This window comes from Nesoenas mayeri (assembly GCF_963082525.1).
Source record: "Nesoenas mayeri genome assembly, chromosome: 27".
NCBI lineage: Eukaryota > Metazoa > Chordata > Aves > Columbiformes > Columbidae > Nesoenas > Nesoenas mayeri.
Window position 1 is genome coordinate 4,159,551 of NC_137555.1, and position 22,320 is coordinate 4,181,870.

The 22,320-nt window shown below is 57.8% G+C and overlaps 1 protein-coding gene across 1 annotated transcript in view; it reads right to left on the reverse strand.

Annotated features, from left to right (window-relative positions):
- Positions 1 to 538: 538 nt before the first annotated feature.
- LOC308050306 (hexokinase-2) overlaps positions 539 to 22,320 on the reverse strand; it is a gene marked incomplete at its 3' end in the record, with an annotated part of 28,182 nt that continues 6,400 nt past the window's right edge. The window contains exons 2-18 of the mRNA XM_080360351.1: positions 19,970 to 20,132; positions 13,521 to 13,669; positions 12,528 to 12,647; positions 11,145 to 11,240; positions 10,912 to 11,011; positions 10,481 to 10,664; positions 9,748 to 9,903; positions 8,711 to 8,944; positions 7,315 to 7,619; positions 6,687 to 6,835; positions 4,946 to 5,065; positions 4,201 to 4,296; positions 3,141 to 3,240; positions 2,813 to 2,996; positions 2,403 to 2,558; positions 1,745 to 1,978; positions 539 to 683 (exon numbers count right to left, since the gene is read on the reverse strand). Of these exons, the coding sequence (XP_080216477.1) occupies positions 539 to 683; positions 1,745 to 1,978; positions 2,403 to 2,558; positions 2,813 to 2,996; positions 3,141 to 3,240; positions 4,201 to 4,296; positions 4,946 to 5,065; positions 6,687 to 6,835; positions 7,315 to 7,619; positions 8,711 to 8,944; positions 9,748 to 9,903; positions 10,481 to 10,664; positions 10,912 to 11,011; positions 11,145 to 11,240; positions 12,528 to 12,647; positions 13,521 to 13,669; positions 19,970 to 20,132 (2,691 nt within the window). The remainder of the gene's footprint in view (positions 684 to 1,744; positions 1,979 to 2,402; positions 2,559 to 2,812; positions 2,997 to 3,140; positions 3,241 to 4,200; positions 4,297 to 4,945; positions 5,066 to 6,686; positions 6,836 to 7,314; positions 7,620 to 8,710; positions 8,945 to 9,747; positions 9,904 to 10,480; positions 10,665 to 10,911; positions 11,012 to 11,144; positions 11,241 to 12,527; positions 12,648 to 13,520; positions 13,670 to 19,969; positions 20,133 to 22,320) is intronic.

Sequence of the window (22,320 nt, forward strand, 5' to 3'; positions counted from 1 at the left end):
GGAAATAAAACAGCCTTGATCAGGGTAAAAGACTAACGCAGGTCTTTAGCCCAATCTTAAAGAGGTTTGCTTTCTACAGCACGGACACGCTACAACTCCGACATACATAAATAGGTACCAGTTACTATAAAGTGACAATGCAGTGTCTTAATTATTCTGGCATTATCGATTCTGCTGTTAGGGAAGATGTGAGTGGTGAGGTGGGAGGAAAGCTGGTGTTTGGAGGAGGCTGCACGTGGAACCGTCCAGCTCTAACTGGAGATGCGGGTAGACAGCCAAAAGACACTTCTAGCTTTACTTGATGTGCACTTTTATGGCATGCAATAAAACTCCCAAGACAACTCTATACAAAGCACACAGCATCTCCGGTCCCACTGGCGGAATCTCAAGAGAACAAGTAAAGCTAAGAGTCTGCTTGCGAGGGGAGGCCACGGACGTGTGTGTGTGTGTGTGTGTGTGTACGGAGAGGGGGGGGCGGCTGGGGAAATGTCCTGTTTTTGCTGAAACCAAACTCTTCGGCAAACCTCCATCCTGCCTCCTATCGCTGGCCGGCCTCCCGGATGCGGCACGCCACCGCCGTGATGAGCGCCGCGCCCTTGCCGCTGCCGTCCTCCGACTGCAGGAAGGTCACTTCGCACTTGGGAGACAACTGCTTCACTGTTTCGTGCATGACGGTGGAGAAGCTGCGGGGCACGGGGAGGGAGAGGCTGATGCAACCTGCTGTGGACAAACCCCTGCGCACCCCCACCAGGTCCACACCACCGGCAGCTTCACGCTTAGCAGAACACACTCATAGAACCGTAAATCCACCTGTAACCCACCCCCGGCACTGCCCCATGTCCTGAGAACCTCATGTCTGTCTGTCCAGCCCTCCAGGGATGGTGACTCCAGCACTGCCCTGGGCAGCCTGTTCCAATGCCCCACAGCCCTTTGGGGAAGAAATTGTTCCCACATCCAACCTCAACCTCCCCTGGGCAACTTGAGGCCGTTTCCTCCGCTCCTGGCGCTTGTTCCTGGGGAGCAGAGCCCGACCCCCCTGGCTCCAAGCTCCTTTCAGGCAGTTCAGAGATCAGAAGGTCTCCCCTCAGCTCCTGTTCTCCAGCTGAACCCCCAGCTCCCTCAGCCGCTCCATCACATTGTGCTCCAGCCCCTCACCAGCTCTGTCACCTCCTCTGCACTCTCTCTAGTCCCTCAATGTCCTTATGTCCCCGTGGCCAAATCTGTCCCCTTCTCTAGTCCCACCAAGCCCTGAGAGCACTAATAAACCTCCCAGCCCTGACCAGCCTCACCCCCCTCCATAGCCCTCCCTCCCTCTCCCCATGCGCCCTGTTTAAGCTCAGCACTGTGTCTTTAGTCCCCATCTGAGCAACATTTTCTTAGGAGTTCCAGCCTTCAGCTCTGCTTGGCTATGGGCCCTTTTAACCCGGATCAGGGACCGGCTGCTCAGATCAGACCTGCTCATCCCCCTCACTGCTCCTGTGGGGCTGTTTGAAGCTGGTGGCATCTCCACGTCAAACTGGCCTCAGCTGCTGTGTTATCTGCCTTGGTGACCCATCCCTTAGGGAACAGCCGGTTCTTGCTGCGCCTCAACAGCATTTAGATTGCTCAGCTACTGGCAAGCCCTGGAGAAGCCAAAATACCTCCTTTCCTCCCCAGCTACCCATCCCACACCAGCTCTTACTGGGCAGATGCACCAGTAAGTGTCCCTCCCTGGAGAAGCGGTGCCCACCACCGAGCAACTCACTGAGGGTGCAGCTTGTAGAGCGTGCCGTCCACGCCGACCGTGACCTTGAGGAAGTCCAGCCCGCGGTTCTCCCGGATCTTGTCCACCACGGCCGCCATGCCGGCCCCGCAGAGCTGAGCCGCCCGCCGCGCCACCACCGTGCACACCTCCTTCACGATGATGCTGTCGTCGCACGTGCTCTCCAGGCCCAGGTGCTGCAGGATGGAGCGGACCTGGAGCAGGGCCAGGCAGTCGCTGTGGGGACACGAGGGACAGCGTTAGGAGATGGAGCAACCTGAGTGTGCGGCTCACCCTGCAGAGCACAGAGCACCGACCACAGGGACTCTGCAGCTCCCCAACCTCAGCGCTCAGACCTGGACATGGCTCTGGTGTCACATCCCGATCGATGGGGTTATCTCAGAACAAAGCCACTGACTCGGAGCATGATGGTTATTGAACCTTCTCTGTCCCAGGCAGAGGATAAAGAGGCGCCTGTGTTGCCAACCCCAGTTTGCTTGTCTCTCAACACCACACAGATCTTGTTGATTTATCTGCATTCCAGCACCCTATGCCGTCCTGGCCCCATCCTGGGGCTTCCACAAGCCCTGGGAACACTGTCCCCCAAATGACAGCTCTGCCCCGTTCTGCAGCTGTAAGGACAGAGCCTGTTGGGCCTCACCTTTCTATCTGGGACAGGAACTTGGTCTCAAAGATCCCTCTGGTCTTCAGCCTCTCTGAGATGCGTCCGCGGAAGAGCAGCCCTCGCTTGGTGAAATCCATCAGGATGTTCCGGACGATCTCCCCCAGGTACATCCCGCTGATCATCTTCTCAAACCTGGGAAGGTCAGGCAAGGCTGGACATCAGGATACGAAGGGACGCTGGGTCTGGATCGGGCCCCCAGCTCTGCCAGATGCCATTGACACAACCCCCTGGACCAAGCCCAGCAGCGCAGGGGGACAAGGGACACATCGGTGTGTCGCAAAGCCAGACTTGTCCCCTGATGATCCACCAAGTGGGGCAGCGCTGACCTGTTCCTGGACACCCAGCCTCATCGGAGGCCCCCCCAGCCCCACAAAGCCACCACGCACCTTTGCTTCCCAGGGTTGAGAGACAGCTCATCCACTGCCATGTCAAACTCTGTCCGTATGTCATCCAAGCACCCGTTGTCACCAAACGCCCCCCACTCCATATTGACACACATCCTGCCCTCCTCCCCTTCCACCAGCTCCACGTTCCTCATCTCCTCCATGTAACAGGCGTTGCTGCCTGTGCCTGCAGAGAGAGAAGCAGCTTTCAAAGGGGCTGTTGGAAAAGGCGCGAACGCAAGAGAAAAGCCCTGGGACACGTTGGGCAGCCCGCGGGGGCAGGTTTGGGACCATGGGCAGAGGAGTTCTGTAAGAAAGCGTCAGTCCTCACCGACTATCAGCCCAACTTCGCAATACGGATCTTCGTACCCACAGGTCATCATGGTGCCAACCGTGTCATTCACCACCGCGACCACATCCAGGTCGAATTCCTGCAGAGGGATCACAGAATGTCAGGGGTTGAAGGGACGTGGAAAGCTCATCCAGTGCAATCCCCCCATGGAGCAGGAACACCCAGATGAGGTTACACAGGAAGGTGTCCAGGCGGGTTGGAATGTCTGCACAGAAGGAGACTCCACAACCCCCCTGGGCAGCCTGGGCCAGGCTCTGACACCCTCACCAGGAACAAGTTTCTTCTCATATTTAAGTGGAACCTCTTGTGTTCCAGTTTGAACCCATCACCCCTTGTCCTATCACTGGTTGTCACCAGAAGAGCCTGGCTCCATCCTCCTGACACTGCCCCTTTCGATATCTGGAAACATGAATGAGTCCCCCCTCAGTGTCCTCTTGTCCAGCTCCAGAGCCCCAGCTCCCTCAGCCTTTCCTCACCCGGGAGATGCTCCACTCCCTTCAGCATCTTTGTTGCCCTGCGCTGGACTCTCTGCAGCAGTTCCCTGTCCTGCTGGAACTGGGGGCCCACAGGGATGGGGTTGCAGGGGTTACCGCTGGGGGACACAGGCTGCCCATCCACTCCCACTGCTGGGAAAGGACCCGCCTGCTGAGCACCCGAAACCTCCCGGCCCCAGGAGCTCCTGCAGCCCCTCGTGTCTGCAGGTGGACGCTCGGACCTCAAGACTCCTCCAGCAAGACCCGAGCGCAAGGAGCTGGGCCAGCCCTCCACAAACAGCCGGAGCTCTGGGTGGGCCGCACCGCGGTGTCTCCCGAACTCACGGTGAGCCAAGTCTGCCCCAGCCATGGCCAGGAGCCAGCGCTTAGCTCCGGGGGCTGAAAATCCAACCTCCAGCCATGACTAAGGGTAGTTGTTAAAACTCAGACACTCATTAGCCCTGTGCTCAGCCCATTAATTTGCTTTACAGGCCAATTAAAGATGCCCAAGCCAGCCGGGATGCGGGAGCAAGCAGCCGGCTTCTCCCCGCTCCACGGACACTCACCTCCCTCCTGTGAATCGCCTCCTTCAGCAGGTTCACCACATCTTCTCCTTCGCAGCCAGTCGCCTTGAAACCTTTTGTCCACTTCAGGAGGATCCCCTGGTGTGGAAACGCCCCCCGGTGAGTCCCCGGGGTGCTGGGTGGGAGGCACGGCCACCCCGTCCCCCGGCTCGGGGGTCAGACACCCCGCAGCTCGAGGGATCTGCGTTTGCTTTGGTGCAGAAGCACCAGCAGCTCCGAGCTCCTGATCCCCCTCTCTGGGGCTCTGTCTGACCTGCCCCATGGTCACTGCTGCTGGTACGTTGCGTTTCCAGCGTGTTTTGGCTTTTCAGCCAGCCCTGGTTTTGTTAAAAACAAGTCTCTCTTTTAGTGAATTTGCCCATCAGCTAAAGCTTCATATGAGCTGCATTTTCCTGAAAAGCTAGATACATGTTTTGGTGAACATAATAATGGAATGTGAGATCATTGATAAGAATAGATGCACATCTCACGAGAGCAGTGAACTGAAACAGGTGACAAAAACTGACCAACTAAGTATCCCATCCCATTCACGTGATACTCATGTAAAAGTGGGAGATCATGAGGATCTCGTCCCTTTTCCTTATGGCTGTAAGGGGGGAGAGCAAGGGGCTAAAGGGGGAAGAGGCGGGCAGAGGGGTTTAACAATACAACAGCCACGGTTTTATTGTCACCCTGCTATCAAACCTCGACACGACCACACACGCGCTGCCACGTGGGCCGGGGTTACCTCGTCCAGGTTGGTCTGCTGGCACGGGAAGGAGAAGGTGAATCCGAGCGGGAGCGATACGCCCTTCATCCCCATGTATTCCAGGAAGTCGGAGATGCAGTGGACGATGTGGTCAAAGAGCTGGGTGTGCAAAGCCCATGGGAGAAGTTACCATCGCAGCAAGATGCTGAGCTGGCTGCCAGCCCACCCGACCCACTGGGGTGCTCGATCCATTTCCAAAGCCACAGAATCACAGAATCCCAGGATGTCAGGGGCTGGAGGGGACCTGGAAAGCTCATCCAGTGCAATCCCCCCATGGAGCAGGAACACCCAGATGAGGTTACACAGGAAAGTGTCCAGGCGGGTTGGAATGTCTGCACAGAAGGAGACTCCACAACCCCCCTGGGCAGCCTGGGCCAGGCTCTGCCACCCTCACCGGGAACAAGTTTCTTCTCAATTTAAGTGGAACCTTTTGTGTTCCAGTTTGAACCCATTGCCCCTTGTCCTATCACTGGTTGTCACCAGAAGAGCCTGGCTCCATCCTCCTGACACTCCCCTTTAGATATCTGTAACCATGAATGAGTCCCCCCTCAGTGTCCTCTTGTCCAGCTCCAGAGCCCCAGCTCCCTCAGCCTTTCCTCACCCGGGAGATGCTCCACTCCCTTCAGCATCTTTGTTGCCCTGCGCTGGACTCTCTCCAGCAGTTCCCTGTCCTGCTGGAACTGAGGGGCCACAACTGGACACAAGATTCCAGGTGTGGTCTCCCCAGGGCAGAGCAGAGGGGCAGGAGAACCTCTCTGACCTACTGACCACCCCCTTCTAACCCACCCCAGGTCCCATTGGCTTCCTGGCCACAAGGGCCCAGTGCTGGCTCATGGTCACCCTGCTGTCCCCAGGACCCCCAGGTCCCTTTCCCCTACGCTGCTCTCTAATAGGTCATTCCCCAACTTATACTGGAACCTGGGGTTGTTCCTGCCCAGATTCAAGACTCTACACTTGCCCTTGTTCTATTTCATTAAATGTTTCCCCACCCAGCTCTCCAGCCTGTCCAGGTCTCTGATGGCAGCACAGCCTCCAGTGTCACCACTCCTCCCAGCTTGGTGTCACCAGCAAACTTGCCAATAGTGCACTCTATCCCCAATAGGGTTTGAACAGACCAGGACGCTGTGGGAGGTGAGTGAGCCCAAAACAGCTTCTCTTCCCCACCAACAACACGGTCACGTCACCGTGACACCTCTAAGACCCAGTAGGGACGGAGGGGCCAGCGGGAGGCGACCAGCTGCCCATGGGTGACACGGGAACCTGGTCCCTTTGCAAGGTGTCCCCAGAGCCCGTCTGCTAGAAACACTCCCAATCCCTGAGCACCGCCCGGAGTGGTTTGCAAAACTCTTTCCATCTGCAAATAAGGCTCTGGAGATGCCTCTTACTGCTTGTGTTGTGGTTTTGCTACCTGGGAAATGGGGATGGTGCTTGTCTGCCCCTGTGGAGTGTGTGGGATTCGGGGAGGCTCAGTGATGTCTGGGAATGACATGATTTCTAACCTAAAAACCAGTTTCACGCTTCCTAAAGTGCATTTCCAACTCCAGCGCCTTGGGCAGAACTCGCTGCTCTAAAAGCAGGAGAGCACCAGCCTTCTCCACCCTCCTGGTGCTGTACAAGAGCAGAGCAAGGAAAAGCAGCTCCCGTGGACACCCAGCACCCACGTCTGCTGCCGCCCCGGGGGCCGTGCCTCAGTTTCCCACCTCCAGCTGCCCGTCCTCACCTCCTCCCCCGTCCCCTGCATGATCTCCACCGGGATGGAGTAGATCTTGTTGTGCATCTCCACGCCGCGCCGCATCCCGTTCCTCACGCGCACCAGCAGCACACGGAAATTGGTACCTCCCAGGTCCAGGGCGAGGAAATCTCCCTTTTCTGAAAGCCGAGAGAAAATCGTTAGGAGAGAAATCTTGACGTGGGGTGTCACGAACGTGGCGCAAAGCTGATCTGAATCTACCGTGTTCCCGGGACAGGAGCAGAAAGCAGGAGGCGTGCGGGAGCAGCGGGTGCGGGCAATGGGGAGGCTGCTCCAGCCTCGGGAGATCACAGGGAGTCAAGCCGAGGGGCAGGAACACACCCAAGCCACCGACAGAACCTGGAGCACAACCCAGGACAATCGTGGTGGCGAAAACCACAGTGAAAGCCAGGCTTTGTGTTAAGTCAAGTGCAGAACGTCCCGGAGGCTCAGCCGCTTTTCCCAGTATCGTACTGGAGGTTCAAGAGCTTTGCGCCACTCCCACCACAAACAGGGAACTGGCCATGGGAAAGGTCCCAGCCCTTCCCTGTGTGGTGCAGGTGCTGGGAGCAGCGATGCTGGGCAAGACACACGTGGGCTGATCCACCCGGTACCTCACCTGTCCCGTCCGGGGTTGAGCACACGTAGGTGGGCAGCATCTTCACCGTCGCCTCTGCGTGCGTCTCCTTGCCCAGCCCCTTCTCCATCTCCGTCCTCATCCTTTGCTTCACCTCCAGGAGCTGCTCGTGGCTCAGCTTCAGCGCTTCCAAGATCTGCTGCCGTGCCTGGTGCTGGGCGGCCAGTCTGTATGCCACCGCCGTCACCATGGCCGCCCCTTTGCCGCTTCCGTCCTCCGACCGCACGAAACGGATCTCGCAGTCCGGCAGCAGCTTCCGCACGGTCTTGTGGAGACGCCGGGCGAAGCTACGGAGGAGGAAAGAGGAGTTGAGTACGTGATGGGGCTGGGACCCTTTGGGATCCAAACGGAGGTGCCCAGGGGGATATTTATAGTCATAGAACCATTTCAGTGGGAAGAGACCCTCAAAATGAGTCCAACCATAACCCAGCTCTGGCACTAACTCGTGTCCCTGAGAACCTCGTCTAAACACCTTTTGAACCCCTCCAGGGCTGGTGACTCCAGCACTGCCCTGGGCAGCCTGTTCCAATGCCCCACAGCCCTTTGGGGAAGAAATTGTTCCCACATCCAACCTCAACCTCCCCTGGGCAACTTGAGGCCGTTTCCTCTGCTCCTGGCGCTTGTTCCTGGGGAGCAGAGCCCGACCCCCCTGGCTCCAAGCTCCTTTCAGGCAGGTCAGAGATCAGAAGGTCTCCCCTCAGCTCCTGTTCTCCAGCTGAACCCCCAGGTCCCTCAGTCTCCATCACATTGTGCTCCAGCCCCTCACCAGCTCCGTTCCCTTCTCTCCACTCGCTCCAGCACCTCAAGGGCTTTCATGAGGTGATCCCGCCACCCCTGGGGCCGCCATTTTGTGTGCTGAGGTGATTTTGGTGCCGCCATTTTGAGCCCTGAGGTGATTTTGGTGCCGCCATTTTGAGCCCTGAGCTGAGGGGCCCAGAACTGCCCCCAGGATTGGAGGTTTCTCCTCCCCAGGTCCCAGCACAGGGACGGTCGCTGCCCTGGGCCTGCTGGCCACACAGCGCTGGTACCAGCCAGGATGCTGGTGGCCTCTTGGCCACCTGGGCACACGCTGGCTCATGTTCAGCCGCTGGCACCAACACCCCCAGGGCCTTTCCAGCCGCTCTTCCCCAGCTGCAGCGTTCATGGGGTTGTTGTGGCCCAAGCGCAGGACCCGGCACTTGGCCTGTTGAACCTCAGACAGCCCTTTCCAAGAAGAAAGTTTTCCTAATATCCAGTCTAAACCTCCCCCGGTGCAACCTGAGGCCATCTCCCCTTGTCCTATCACTATCTGGAGGTGCTTTCCTTGAGCCAAGCTTTATCCGCTGCTGGTAGGAATGGATCTGTGCTCTCTCCCCCCACCTTTTCTCCACGGACTTACTGGGGATGCTTCTTGTAGACGGAGCCATCCACGCCGACCGTGGAGCGCAGCCGGTCCAGCCCCTTGTTCTCCTTGATGCGCCGCAGCACGGCTGCCAGGGTGGCCCCGCACAGGCTGGCCGAGCGGGTGGACACGATCTGGCAGATGCGGTGGGTGGCCACACAGTCTTCATGAGACGGCTCCAGGCCCAGCTTGCTGAGGATCTCATGGGCTTTCTGCAGCCCTTCCTTCTCCCTGCACATCGAAGAAGAAATAAGGATTCCTGCCTGGAAATCCAGCTGTTGCCATATGAAGACTCACAGAATCACAGAATCACAGAATCCCAGAATGTCAGGGGTTTGGAAGGGACCTGGAAAGCTCATCCAGTGCAATCCCCCCATGGAGCAGGAACACCCAGATGAGGTTACACAGGAAGGTGTCCAGGCGGGTTGGAATGTCTGCACAGAAGGAGACTCCACAACCCCCCTGGGCAGCCTGGGCCAGGCTCTGCCACCCTCACCACGAACAAGTTTCTTCTCAATTTAAGTGGAACCTTTTGTGTTCCAGTTTGAACCCATTGCCCCTTGTCCTATCACTGGTGTCACCAGAAGAGCCTGGCTCCATCCTCCTGACACTCCCCTTTAGATATCTGGAAACATGAATGAGTCCCCCCTCAGTGTCCTCTCGTCCAGCTCCAGAGCCCCAGCTCCCTCAGCCTTTCCTCACCCGGGAGATGCTCCACTCCCTTCAGCATCTTTGTTGCCCTGCGCTGGACTCTCTGCAGCAGTTCCCTGTCCTGCTGGAACTGAGGGGCCACAACTGGACACAAGATTCCAGGTGTGGTCTCCCCAGGGCAGAGCAGAGGGGCAGGAGAACCTCTCTGACCTACTGACCACCCCCTTCTAACCCACCCCAGGTCCCATTGGCTTCCTGGCCACAAGGGCCCAGTGCTGGCTCATGATGGTCTGTGTATAGCTCTGCGATGGGTGCTGTTTTCCACCAGTACAGATGTCAGGAGATGTGCTAGAACTACAGGAAACCACCCAGATCCTACTTACTTCTCAATAGCAGAGACGTATCTGGTCTCAAAGTGGCCAGTAGTGAGCAGATCTGGGGTGAGCCTTCCTCCAAACAGGAGCCCTTCCTTGGCCATCTTCACCAGGATGAGCCTGACCAGCTCTCCCATGTACATCCCGCTGATCATCTTCTCAAACCTGCCCCAGGGGAAAGCACAAGACACGTTTGTTCGGCTGCATGTGCCGTGAGATGGCGGCGGGTTGGTGTGAACAACACTCAGCAGCCTTCCATGGGCAAAGGCAATCCAGGTAATCTGCTTCCAGAGCAGCTTATCCCTTCACTGAGAAAATAAACCACGCTGACACAACCGTCAGCCTGCAAGGAGAACTTGTGGCTACCTGAGGGGGGTCTGTCAGTTTGCAGAGAACCCCCCAAATCCCACCTGTGCTACCTGAAGCCACCCAGGGAATGGGAAATCCACATGACTTGGATGTGGATGTGAGGTGGTGGCGTTTGCCTGGGCTGGCAAGAAACCGAACCCAAAACATTGGAGCGAAAGGCTCAGAGGAAGCGGGTGTTGAGTGGTTCAGTTGGGCGCATCACCCCAAATTTGGGATACAGCCCCTGTGTGCATCGGCGTAGCTGGCACAGCGGAGGACGCGGTGACCTAGTTAACTAGGATGACCTCTGCGGTGCCGCCACCGCCAGCGCAACGGGAGGACGGACAATGCAGAGCAAACCCCGAGCCTGAGCCGAAGCCAAGAATCCGCTTACAATTGTTTGCCAGGGTTGAGCGAGCCCATGTCTATCTCGCGGTCGAACTCGGTGCGGATGTCGTTGAGCGCGCCGTCGTCACCGAACGCCCCCCACTCCATGTTGATGCACATGCGGCCTTCGTCCCCTTCCACCAGGTCGATGTGGCGCATCTCCTCCATGTAACAGGCGTTGGTACCGGTACCTGAAACAGGCACAGGGATGGAGTGAGAGAGGATCCTGCCTTCCCCTATCCCCCATAATTAGCAACGGCCAAATGCAACACAGAAAGTGAAGGCGGAAGAAAACAAACATTGAGCAATGCTGGTTTCCTAACATTGCTTCCCCTTTCTTTTTCCCCAAAAAAGACCCTGAAAACTGCAAGAAATGTGATCTCCTCCTGGAGCTGATGCACAAATCAATCCCAATTCTCCCTCCTTGCCGCAACTCACCCACAATGAGGCCAACTTCACAGTTATGATCGTCGTAACCGCAGGTCATCATGGTCCCGACGGTGTCATTGACCACGGCCACGATGTCAATGTCGAAATCCTGAGATGGTGGAGAGAAGAAAAATGGAGTCAGTGCGGCCAAAACAGACCAAAACATCTCCTGCTGTCACAGTCCCTGTGCCAGGGAACCGTGTGCCCCCGTCCCGCCACCCCAGTCCTGCCCAACCTCTTACCCCTCTTTTCTTGATGGACTTGCGCAGCATTGACACCACGTCTTTCCCCTCCACGCTGCTGCATTTGAATCCTTTTGTCCACGTAACGAGGATGCTCTATGGAGAAAAAGCCAGAAGGGATGTAGGAGGAGGGACCCACAGGTGTTCCCCCTGCCCAGCGCGCTCCCCGTGCACGGCGAGGGCTGGAGGGACACACAGCACGGCCGTGAGTCCCTCCTGTTATCAGCAAGAGCAGCAATTATTTCCGCACCTCTGTGCAGATAAAGTTTATGGCCACGAAATAGCAGGCGAGCTGCTCGTTGCTCCCACCGGCAGGAAGGAACACGATTCCCATGGCTCGTTTTATGGAGCCCTGAAGCAAAAGCTGCTCACAGGTGTACGGGAGCTCCCTGAGCCGGCCCGAAGGGGTGGGGGTCTGACCGTCCCTGTGGCCAGAGGCACCAGGGCCATCGCAGCCACCCGCACAAAGGCTGCGCTGAGACTTGAGGGAAGGGAAAGGACTCGATTGCATTGAAATCTCCAGCCTTAGAGAGGCAAACACTCAGATGGGGAAACTGAGGCACGGAGAGAAGCAGACAAGGTCACTGGGGAGAGATGCTTCCTCTCCCAGTGTCTTTGTTGGTTTGTTTTTGGTTTGTTTTTTTAATACAGTCCCCGCATCTACCACAAGGAAAAGCATTAATCCCCTTCCTCATTACTTCTGCTGAACCGCTCAGGCACGAGAGCACAACCTGCCCCATCGCTGGTCCAAAACGCCGCCGCGCTCCCACGCGGGGAGGACGTGCTGAGCGGCCAGCGCGCCATGGAGCTGCCCGCCCTGCCCGGGACGCCGGGTGAGATCAGGGCAAGGAGCGGGAGCCGGCGGCGGCCGCGGGCGCAGGAGCGGGGCCACGTGTCCCGGCCGCGCTGCTCGCCGAGATGTTTGGTCTCCCGGCGCGGTCGGCAGAGCCGGTGCGGCTGAGCGGAGCTGACAGCCCTCGGTTCCCGGCTCGCCCGGGGCTCGGCGACCCCCCCGCGTCTCCCCTGCGCCGCTGCGTGCCGGGGATGGGATGTGATGCTCGGCACGTCTGGCTGCCTTTGGCTGCGGGCGGCTGGAGCCGCTCCCGCCGCAGCCGCGCTCCTTCAGCTCTCTCTGCACAGGGGAATAAGCTGCTTTTTCGTGGAGGCGTCTGTGCCAGAGTGACTGGCACATTAAATATCACCTTCCAGACCCCTGCAAGCCCCAGGGCACATCCTTCGCTCCCTTCAGCACCGAGACCTTACACACTACCCCAACTCAATGCTGCTAATTAAAAGCAAAAGCTCAATCAGTGTGGGACAGGTGAGAGCCCACCCCGTCCCACTGCACCCCAATCCTCGGAAGGACGTGAGACCTTTGCTCACCTCATCCAGCTTGGTCTGGTGACACGGGAAGGAGAAGGTGAACCCCAGAGGGAGCTTCTTGTCTTTGATTTTCAGCTTCTCCATGAAGTTGGCCAAGCACTCGGCGATGTGGTCGAAGAGCTGAAAAAAAGGCAAAGAATGAGGCGAGGTGATGCACCAGAGCAGAGCCTGCACCCCAGCCTGCCCGGGGGACCAGGGTCTGTCACCCCATCACATGCAGGGGCCTCACCATCACCAGACCCAGTGTCAGGAGCTAATCACCCCAGGAAGGCAGATTCTCCTGCCCCTCTGCTCTGCCCTGGGGAGACCACACCTGGAATCTTGTGTCCAGCTGTGGCCCCTCAGTTCCAGCAGGACAGGGAACTGCTGCAGAGAGTCCAGCGCAGGGCAACAAAGATGCTGAAGGGAGTGGAGCATCTCCCATGTGAGGAAAGGCTGAGGGAGCTGGGGCTCTGGAGCTGGACAAGAGGACACTGAGGGGGGACTCATTCATGTTCACAGATATCTAAAGGGGGAGTGTCAGGAGGATGGAGCCAGGCTCTTCTGGTGACAACCAGTGATAGGACAAGGGGCAATGGGTGCAAACTGGAACACAAAAGGTTCCACTTAAATTTGAGAAGAAACTTGTTCCTGGTGAGGGTGCCAGAGCCTGGCCCAGGCTGCCCAGGGGGTTGTGGAGTCTCGTTCTGTGCAGACATTCCAACCCGCCTGGACACCTTCCTGTGTAACCTCATCTGGGTGTTCCTGCTCCATGGGGGGATTGCACTGGATGAGCTTTCCAGGGCCCTTCCAACCCCTGACATTCTGGGATTCCCCCCGGGAAGGGCAGCAAAGGGGTGCCCAGAGCTGCTCCAGCCCCATCGCCCAGCTCCAGGTCTCAGGCGCTACCAGCCCAAAGCAGCAGAACTGCCCCAGATGGGGGTTCCCATGGGGGGAAGCTCTGCAGGTGGGAGGAGCCCGGGCGGGTGGGGATGGGGAGGAGGTGGGACCCACCTGCACCCCGCTGCCCCGCATGAGCTCCTCGGGGATGGCGTAGATCTGGTTCTCCATCTCCACCTTCTGCAGCCCGTTGTCCGACACCTTGACCCTCAGCACGCGGAAGTTGGTGCCACCGAGGTCCAGCGCCAAGAAATCCCCGTCCTCTGTGGGGACAAGAACCACCATTTGTTATCACTCTGCGGGTCCCTTTCAGCAGCATCGGTGCCAACACAGAGAGCCCAGAGCTGGTGAGGAAGTAACGAGCTACCTCACAAATACGACGGTAAGGTATGATTTTTTTACATTTTTTTATTATTATATTTTAGATATTATGTTTTATTTATCAGAGCTGTGGCTGCGCTTCCCACCCCTCCTCGGCACCCCCAGAGCTGATGGGGAATCAAAGCGGCTCCTTTGGGACGTGTCCTGTTGCCCTGGGCTGGAGCGTGGGGATGGTGGCTGAGCTGGGGGTGCATCTATTGGCAGAAGGACAGACCCCACCACCCCCCCAGACCAGCCCGTGCCCAAACAGAAGAACAGAAGAAGGCAGCAGACTCCTTCCCGGCCCTGTTGACACAGGATGCCCACGAAAGCTCCTCATTCTCAAGTTAAAATCCTTCCAGGCAGCTGGTGAAACACTAGAGTTTGGCAAAACACTTGATACACGGAAAAGAAAAGCCAACCTGTGTTCAGGCTTGGCTGCACGATCCAGTACAACCTCCCCTGCCCCAGGAATCCCGTGCACTCCTGGCATGTGGCTTCTCGCCGAAGGCAACATTGGGGTGTAAGCAGGAAACCAGGGAGGGAAAAAATCCTGCGAGACCTTCAGGGGCTCATTGTTGCCTTTCCTGGGCAGCCGGAGAAGCAGCAGTGGCGTTTTTCCGCTGGTGTTGGCCAAGAGGAGCCCCAGGTCCAGCTGCCTCCAGGACCCGAGGGCAGAGCCCAGCGGGTTTCCCCTCCGCTTTGTGTTTATTGTCCCAGGCACCAAGGCAGTTTGCTGCATTTTGGACCAACCCAGACCCAGGCTGCGGGAAAAGCGCCAAGCTGGCTGTTTTAAATACCTAGCAGTGTGGGGCGAGGGCTGGGGGAAAGCCCTCTCTCAGCAGTGTTCGATTTCTGAATGCATTAAATGTGCTGCGCTGGCTCCCCGAGGCAGATCACAGCGCCCGGGGACCGCATTGTGCCCGCCGGTGCCTTTACAAAGGGGCTACAGTCGAAACAAAAAGCGTGGTTTATTAGTATTCAAACGCCACCAGGCCAGCCAGCATCTCCAGTGACTCCAGCTGAAAAGGCAGCTCGCGGTCCCAGCCCGCGGGGCGTCCATCTGTCCTGACGCCTTTCCTGGGGCTGATCCGCCGGGGACTCGGGGCGAGGGAACTGCGGACGGTGACCGACTCGGAGCCTGGGCCGAGAGCGGCTTTAGAAAATCCCTCTGCGGCTGAAAAGGTCTATGAAAAGCTGTCCTTGTGCTCCGAGGAAATGAGAAGATGAGGAATAAGACAGGCTGAGAGATCTTGAACGGAGTTCAACAGCCTTGGCGCTCGGGATGGAGAACGGGGGGAGCACTGGAGGGTCGGGATATCACCCTGGGGTGGTCAGGATATCATCCCAGCGGATCAGGGTATCACCCTGGGGGGGTCAGGATATCACCTCAGGGTATCAGGGTGTCACCCCAGGGCTCCATGGTATCATCCCAGGGGATCAGGGTATCACCCCAGGGGGGTCAGGGTGTCCCCCCAGGGAATCAGGGTGTCACCCTGGGGCTCTATGGTATCATCCCAGGGGATTAGGGTATCACCCCAGGGGGGTCAGGGTGTCACCCCAGGGAATCAGGGTATCACCCCGGGGTTGACACGGGGCAGGTGGGGTCCGGGATCTCAGGGCTCCCAGCCCATCACCCTGTGCAGGCCCGCGATGCTCCGGCTGCTGTTGGCTGAGGTTACACCCCGAGATCAACCGGCTGGCAGGAGGAGTTGATGCCAAGGCAGCTACACCATTATTTTAAGAAAAGCCAAAGTTCAGCTGAGTCCCTGCGTGGGCTCCGACCAACCCTCACCTCGGGAGCACCACACACCCCCTGCGAGAGCTGCTAACCAAACCCAGACCCCACCAAAGCTTCGCAACTCATCCCTCCTTGAACACTCAGAGCTGCCCCATCCAGCGCTCACCCGGCTGGAGAACAGCGCGGGAGCCAGCGGAGCACCCGCATGTCCGATCTCTCAGCAAACCACGGGTATTTCCTTATCACACCTGCGTGACCCTTTGGTTTAAAGCAGTTTGGCAGCTCATTTGCAGACACAGGGCCCGGCCTTGGCCACGGCTCTTTAGCCGGATGCACCAGGGGATCCCTCAGCAAAAGTCTCGATGTTCCCAGCGTGGCCGCCGTGGGGCTGGGACGGTTGGAGCGGGACGCGATGCCTGGCTGGGCACGGCTGGCACCGCGTTCTGCCCCAAGCACAGGTCAGGCTGTACTCCTGCCGCAGTACCACAGCCACAGATGCTGTTCTGCTCACCAGCCAAGCGTGAAAAATATCTCAGGGGTGATAAATATGCCAGGGCTAAGGACGCTGGAGCCAAGAGGCTGCTCAGCTCCTTGGAGATAACGCAGGGAATCCAGGGGGAACAGATATCCAGAAATAAAAAAGGCAACAGGACCGTCCCCTGTCCTGCACACTCGCTATTTTGGCTGAACCGCCCCTGCCAGGCTTTCCCTGACCCGCCACCCACCACCTGTGGCCACCGAGCAGCAGGACCAAACCTACCAACCCAAAGCCCCCGTCACTAACTGCCCAGCGGCCACAGAACAGGGACAAGTGGTTCAAGTGGCAACTGCTCAAGTCAAGGGGTGGATTCCTGGGTGGATCAGCTTTCAGGAAGGAAAAAAGCAGCAAAATCTCTCTTAAAAAATTCCCAGACTGAAGCGATACAGCTGTGTGGTGGGCTCCGCCAGCTGATACCACGTCTGGTTCCTCCCTTTGATTAGGGCTCCCTCGTTATGTGATAAGATAGAGACACAGCTCACAGCCCAAACAGCAAGGGCAAACATGGAGCTTTGACTCAAGGGTCTGTTTGCTCTCAGCAAACCACCTAATGGTGAGTGTTTAGTGGCTTTAGAAACGCCTGCGCTCCCTGGGAGAAAGCAAGCAGGAGCTCAGCTGGGGCCGGGGGACCGGAGCATGGCGTGCGGGATCGTGTCCCGGCATCTCCGAGGTCACTCACGCCAACCTCGAGGCTTCCAATCCCATTTTGTAGGAATCCTCGGTCAAATTGGCTTAATAAAAAATAAGAGGAAGAGAAGAAGCAGGAGCAGGTCCAGGCTCCGCTCCCCAGGGCGGCGCAGACCCCAGCGGGTCCCGGATCCCCAGCCCTGCCCGGCTCCTTCCCGCCACTCCAGCGGATTCCAGCCGAAGCGGGGATGTGAAAGCCCTGGTGCTCACATCAGCATCTCCACCGAATTAGCGCTGGAGAGCAGCAAAGGGGCTTAGGATGTGAAGCAGTGGGTTTGCAGCAATGAAAGATCCGGGATTAACCTGGTGGCTCGTTTTGGACAGAACTGCGTCCAGCAAGGAGCAGCTCACATTGACCACAGCGAGAGGCACTGGCAGCAGTTCCCCAATGTGATTCATCGCTGGGGAGCAAACTCAATCACCAGGTGAGGGGCTGCGGGCATCAAACCAGCATCTTTAAAGCCTTTCAAAATCACGGGCCATGTGAGCCAGTTTTCTTGCAGAAGCAGCTGGTTATTGGCAGGAACTGAGCCCCCCAGCCAAGAGAGGGATGTTGCAAAGACCCTTCAAGAAATCCAGCCCAGAACCACCCTTTGAATTTCCAGGATTTGAGCTCCAAAGCCCTGCAGCATCCTCCTGAAAAGCCCCAGCCACGGCTATCAGCTGCTGGGGCTTAACGGAGGATGTGCCAGGAGATCCTTGTGTCAACATGGAGGAGGAAACGCAGTGACACCAGCAAAGCCTGGAACAACCAGGAAAGGAGCAGGGAGGACGGTGGCGGAGCGCTGGGGCTCTGAGAAAAAGCTTGTTTGGAGCACAGCAGGCGTCTGCTTGGAGCCAGAGCTGAGCAAAGCAAGCGAAGTTGCTTTTAGGAGAGATCCCACTTCAAAAGCGGAAATTCTCTTATCACGCTGCATCGGGAATGGCGAAACCACCACAAGGAGGATGGAGCGGTCGGGAGACGGGTCTGTGTTTTGACTTCAACCCACAGATGTGACCTTGTATTTCTATAAGCGTTTCTCATCCGCCTGGATCCCGGGGAGCTGCCGGCTGCGCATTAAATGGGATATAATCCAAAAGCAGAGACAGCCAGTGCTACGGCAAGGAGGGGCAGGGAGGTTTTGTGGGGGGACAGTGCGGAGCCCTCGAACCCGTTGTGGCACCGGGTCGGGTCGGAGCTGCCGCAGCAGCGCTGGGAGCAGGACTACGTGCCCGGCCAAAGTCAGACTGTGCCCAGAAGCTTCCAAAAAAAGCAGAAGAAGGGAGGAAGCACCCCTGGACATTGAGTTTCTGTTGTCACACCGTCTCGTCACAAAGCCATGTGCCAACAAGCTGGCAGCGAGCTCCACTCAGGCTGGCCTCACATGGCCCCGACGTGCCGCCTTCCAGCCCCCCCAGAACAGCACAGACAGCGACGCCGCTCACAGCCCAGATCCCGCTGTATCCCGGCTCTCGGCTCCTCAGGACCTGGCACTGGACTAGATGACCTTTGAAGGTCCCTTCTAACCCAAACTATTCTCTGATCTATGACTTGCTCAAAACCCTCCCGCTCCCCAGGCCCTGGGCAGCTGCAGCCCCGTGATCATCCCTTTTGCGTAACATTTTCCATGCTGCCGCGCCGCTTCTCCCCACGTGCTGAGCTTGCTGCAGGCAAGAAATACCAGCTGGGACACTGGAGAAGCCACGAATGGGGAGGATATGATGAAGGAAGCCAGGGCTCGCTCTTGAAAGGTCAAGGAAAGGGATTGTACCTGCTCCCCAACACGGGTCAGGGTGCTGAGCGATCTGCTCGGGAGCTCTGACACACTCCACCAGCACCCAGCTGCAATAGTTCCCATGGCCAGGAGCGGCATTCCAGCCATCCTTGTAATTAAAAATATTCTCAAATATTTAAATAGATTGAAATCTTGATCCCGGGGCAGGCAGCCAGGTCCAGTTTTTGAGTGTACGTGCACCAGGAGGGCCGAGCACGTGGCATGTAGGACGGCTCGGGGTGCAGGGACACTTCTGTACTTAAAGGGGGCTTATAGGAAAGATGGGGACAGACTTTTCAGCAGGGCCTGTTGTGATAGGACAAGAGGTGATGGTTTTAAACTAAAGGAGGGAGATTGAGGCTGGATATAATGAAATTGTTGGCCCTGAGGGTGCTGAGAGCCTGGCCCACAATGCCCAGAGGTGGTGGATGAACCATCCCTGGAGACATCCCAGGCCAGGCTGGATGGGGCTCTGAGCAACCTGAGCTGGTGCAGATGTCCCTGCTCATGGCAGGGGGGGCACTGGGGGGCTGGGGAGGTCCCTTCAACACAAAACATTCTGTGACGACGGTGACTCCCCAGGGACTCAGGAGGTGCCACCACCACCCCCCAGACCTCGCTGAGATGTTACCAGCAAACACGCACCCAGAAATGGCTGGTGGCACAGACCTTCAGTTCGTCACCTTGTCCTTGCCTCGGGAGCCCCGTGAACGTGCCAATGCTGGAGCAACCCCAGCTCTGAGCAGCTCCAGCCAGCGGGACCCCCCCAGCCCAGGGACTCATCCTGGGGTCAGCTCCGGCTGCTCGGGGCTCCCTGTCCCCCCATCCTTCAGCAGCCAGGACCCCCATCAGCTTCCAGCACCAGCAGGTCCCGGGTGGCATCCACATCCCACTGCGCACCAGTGGGCAGGGGGCGACGCCACAGGGACCACAGCAAAGCTCCTTCCCTAAGCACCACGTTACGAGAGGAGACGCGCGAAAATTTCCCATATGGATGCTGAAACAAGCTGGTTTTTGGGTTGAGGAGCAAGCTCAAGCCCAAAACGGGGATGTGCCCGGCCGGGAGGGTGCTGCAGATCGGGCAGAAAGGCCGTATTGTGAGAAGCAAGTCCGGAGATCCCCGTCCCCTTCCACGGCCCTCGTGGCTCTGGCTGGCACCGCTGCCCCTCCGCGCTAATGACGTCTATGAGCCGGACCCGTGACCGTCCGTGTCCTGCCAGGAAGGGCACGCGAGGGCTCGTTCCCACCCTCCCTCCCACCGGTAGGAACTGGAAGCCCCTCCAGTCCCAGCACAGAGGGAGGACGAGACCTGTCCCCATGCTAAGCCTCACTCAGCAGAAGCAGGATGAAGCCACCCCAGGAGTGAAGGTGGCCACGTGTGCATGGATTTTGGCGGCACCGCGAGGACGGGTGGCCCCAGCCCTCCTGGCCCATGTTGGCACCTCCAAGACCTCTCCACCGCTCGTCCCCCGTCTCACGGTACCTGTCCCATCGGGGGTGGATCTCACGAAGGTGGGCAGCATCTTCACCGAGGCGGTGGGGTTGGTGTCTGCTCCCAGCCCCTTCTCCATCTCCTTCCCAAAGCGCTGCGACACCTCCTGGAGGGTCTCCTCGGAGAGACGCATGTCGTAGAGGTACTTGTCAATCTGAAAGGTGGAGATAAAGCCAAAAAGTCAGCTGGAGAGTTGGGGACATAGGCACGACCCCCGTGACACACTCAGGACAGTGTTGAGCCCTCCTCGTGTGTCTGCCAGGGCTGATGCAAGAAGCAGGAGTGGGTGTTGACCCAGCCGGGAGCAGGACACGGCTGTGCCAGCACATTGCCCGCCCGGCACAGCCGGCAGAGCCGCGGCAGCTGATCTCTCGGTGCTGATAACGTGCACCGGCCTCCGGCACCTTGTCCTGCGCGTGGGGGCCGCTCTGCACAGAGCTCACGAAACGCCACCCGCGCCCTCCTCAGCGTCCCCTGCCCAGACAGTGCTGGAAACACCAAACCCCAAGGAGCTCCCGCTGCTCCGCAGCATCTTCCCCGCTCATTCACCCAAACAGGTTGCGACAGAAGTAGGACCCAAACCCAACAACCTTCCCTGCCATGAGTCAGGAGGTTGATGCCGGAGGTTTTCCAACTGCAGAGCCCTTCCCGCTTCCTACGTGAGGGATGCTTGGCCAGAATCCACTGCCCATTCACCCATTCCCCGCTGAGATCACCCCTATGAAGGGTACGTGGCCAAGAGCTGCTCAACCCCCTTGAGCAAACAACACCGTGTGACACCAGTGGGTGCCATGGCCAGAAAGGGAAGAAATCCAACCCCTGCTCCTGGCCATCGGTTATGCCCTTATGCTGAGGCTGTGAAGATGTCCAGCTCCTTCTGAATGGCCTCAAAGCATCTTCTCTTCCCTGGAAAAGGCACAAAAAAGCTCCTCCCTGACACATCCATAAGCGCTGTGCGTGTTCCCACAGCCTGGCCGGGGCAGGGAAGGGAATAGAGAGGTGGACAGACTGCCAGCTGCCAAACTATGCCCTGTTTCAATTAACTTCACTTAAAATTAATTAAAGGGCAGCTGCAAGCCTTGAGAAGTCAAGAGGAAAACTCCACCCAGTTAGCTCACCTGTCTGTAGGCACGTAACATAAGGTCATCAGAAATCAAGCATGAATTTTCTTTTATAGGGCTACGCTATAGGAAATGGGCATTTTGTGGGCGAGTAATAGCCAAGCGCCCCAGCGTGACCTCGCGCACGGCTGCCGGGACCCCGGGCTGAACCAAACAGCTCTGCTGTGGCTTCGCCGCCTGCGTGTCCGGCTTGGGATGCTCGGCGTGGCCTTTCCCCAACCCCGGCTGCGCTGGGAATTTGGAAGCCGAGTCCCCAGTGGCTCCATTTGCTGTGGCGAGGTGGGAGGATGGAGGGGAGCCCGGCCGAGACGCTTTATTCCCTGGGGAATGGGATGGGTAAAACCTCCCCCTGGTTTCTCCCAGTGCTTCCAGCTCTTTGCCATTAACCGGGAGCAGCCAGGAGAGCAGGCAGGCGGGAGGGAAAGGACAAGGAGAAGGAAAGCTGGAGGTTTCCCAGTGCCGGCTGTTTACCTGCTCCTCCCTATCCACCCCAGCAGCAGGAAGACAAACATTCCCCTCCTTGCCCTCCTGTTTGCTTTTGCTTGCTGGGAATTGCCGCGGTTCCTGGCACAGGGACGCGGCCGCTGCCCAGGTCACCTTCACCCTCCTCCTCCTCCAGACCCCAGTGTGCAACAGCATCAGCGTGCAACAACTGCCCATTATATTGTATGGATTTTTGCACAATTGTCCACGAGGTAGCTTGAAAGCTACATTATTGGAACTAAAAGAAATGGTGTGAGAAAAGATCAGAATTTTCCCCATCTTTAATAAAGGCCTGTTTGACTTGTAAGCACTTTTTCTATCTTCTAAATACATGTGCCCTGGTGTTCCAGCAGTTATGAGTATGTTGTTGGCCACTATAAAGGCTTTCTATGCTCATACTACAGCAGCAACTAATGTATCTGCCTCAGGTCAATGTGCTGCTACTAACCTTGGCGTAAATTGACTTTATTTTCCAATAGAATACTACTCCTCATATGTTTATTTTTCCTAATATATGATACCATATTAACTTCCTCCATCAGCCCCAGGGAGGGAAACCTCCCATTATCGGTCAACGCCATCAACCCAGGACAGGTGCCATCAACGCAGGACAGACGCCATGGACCCAGGACAGACGCCATGGACCCAGGACAGACGCCATGGACCCAGGACAGACACCATGGATCCAGGACAGACGCCATGGATCCAGGACAGGTGCCATCAACGCAGGACAGACGC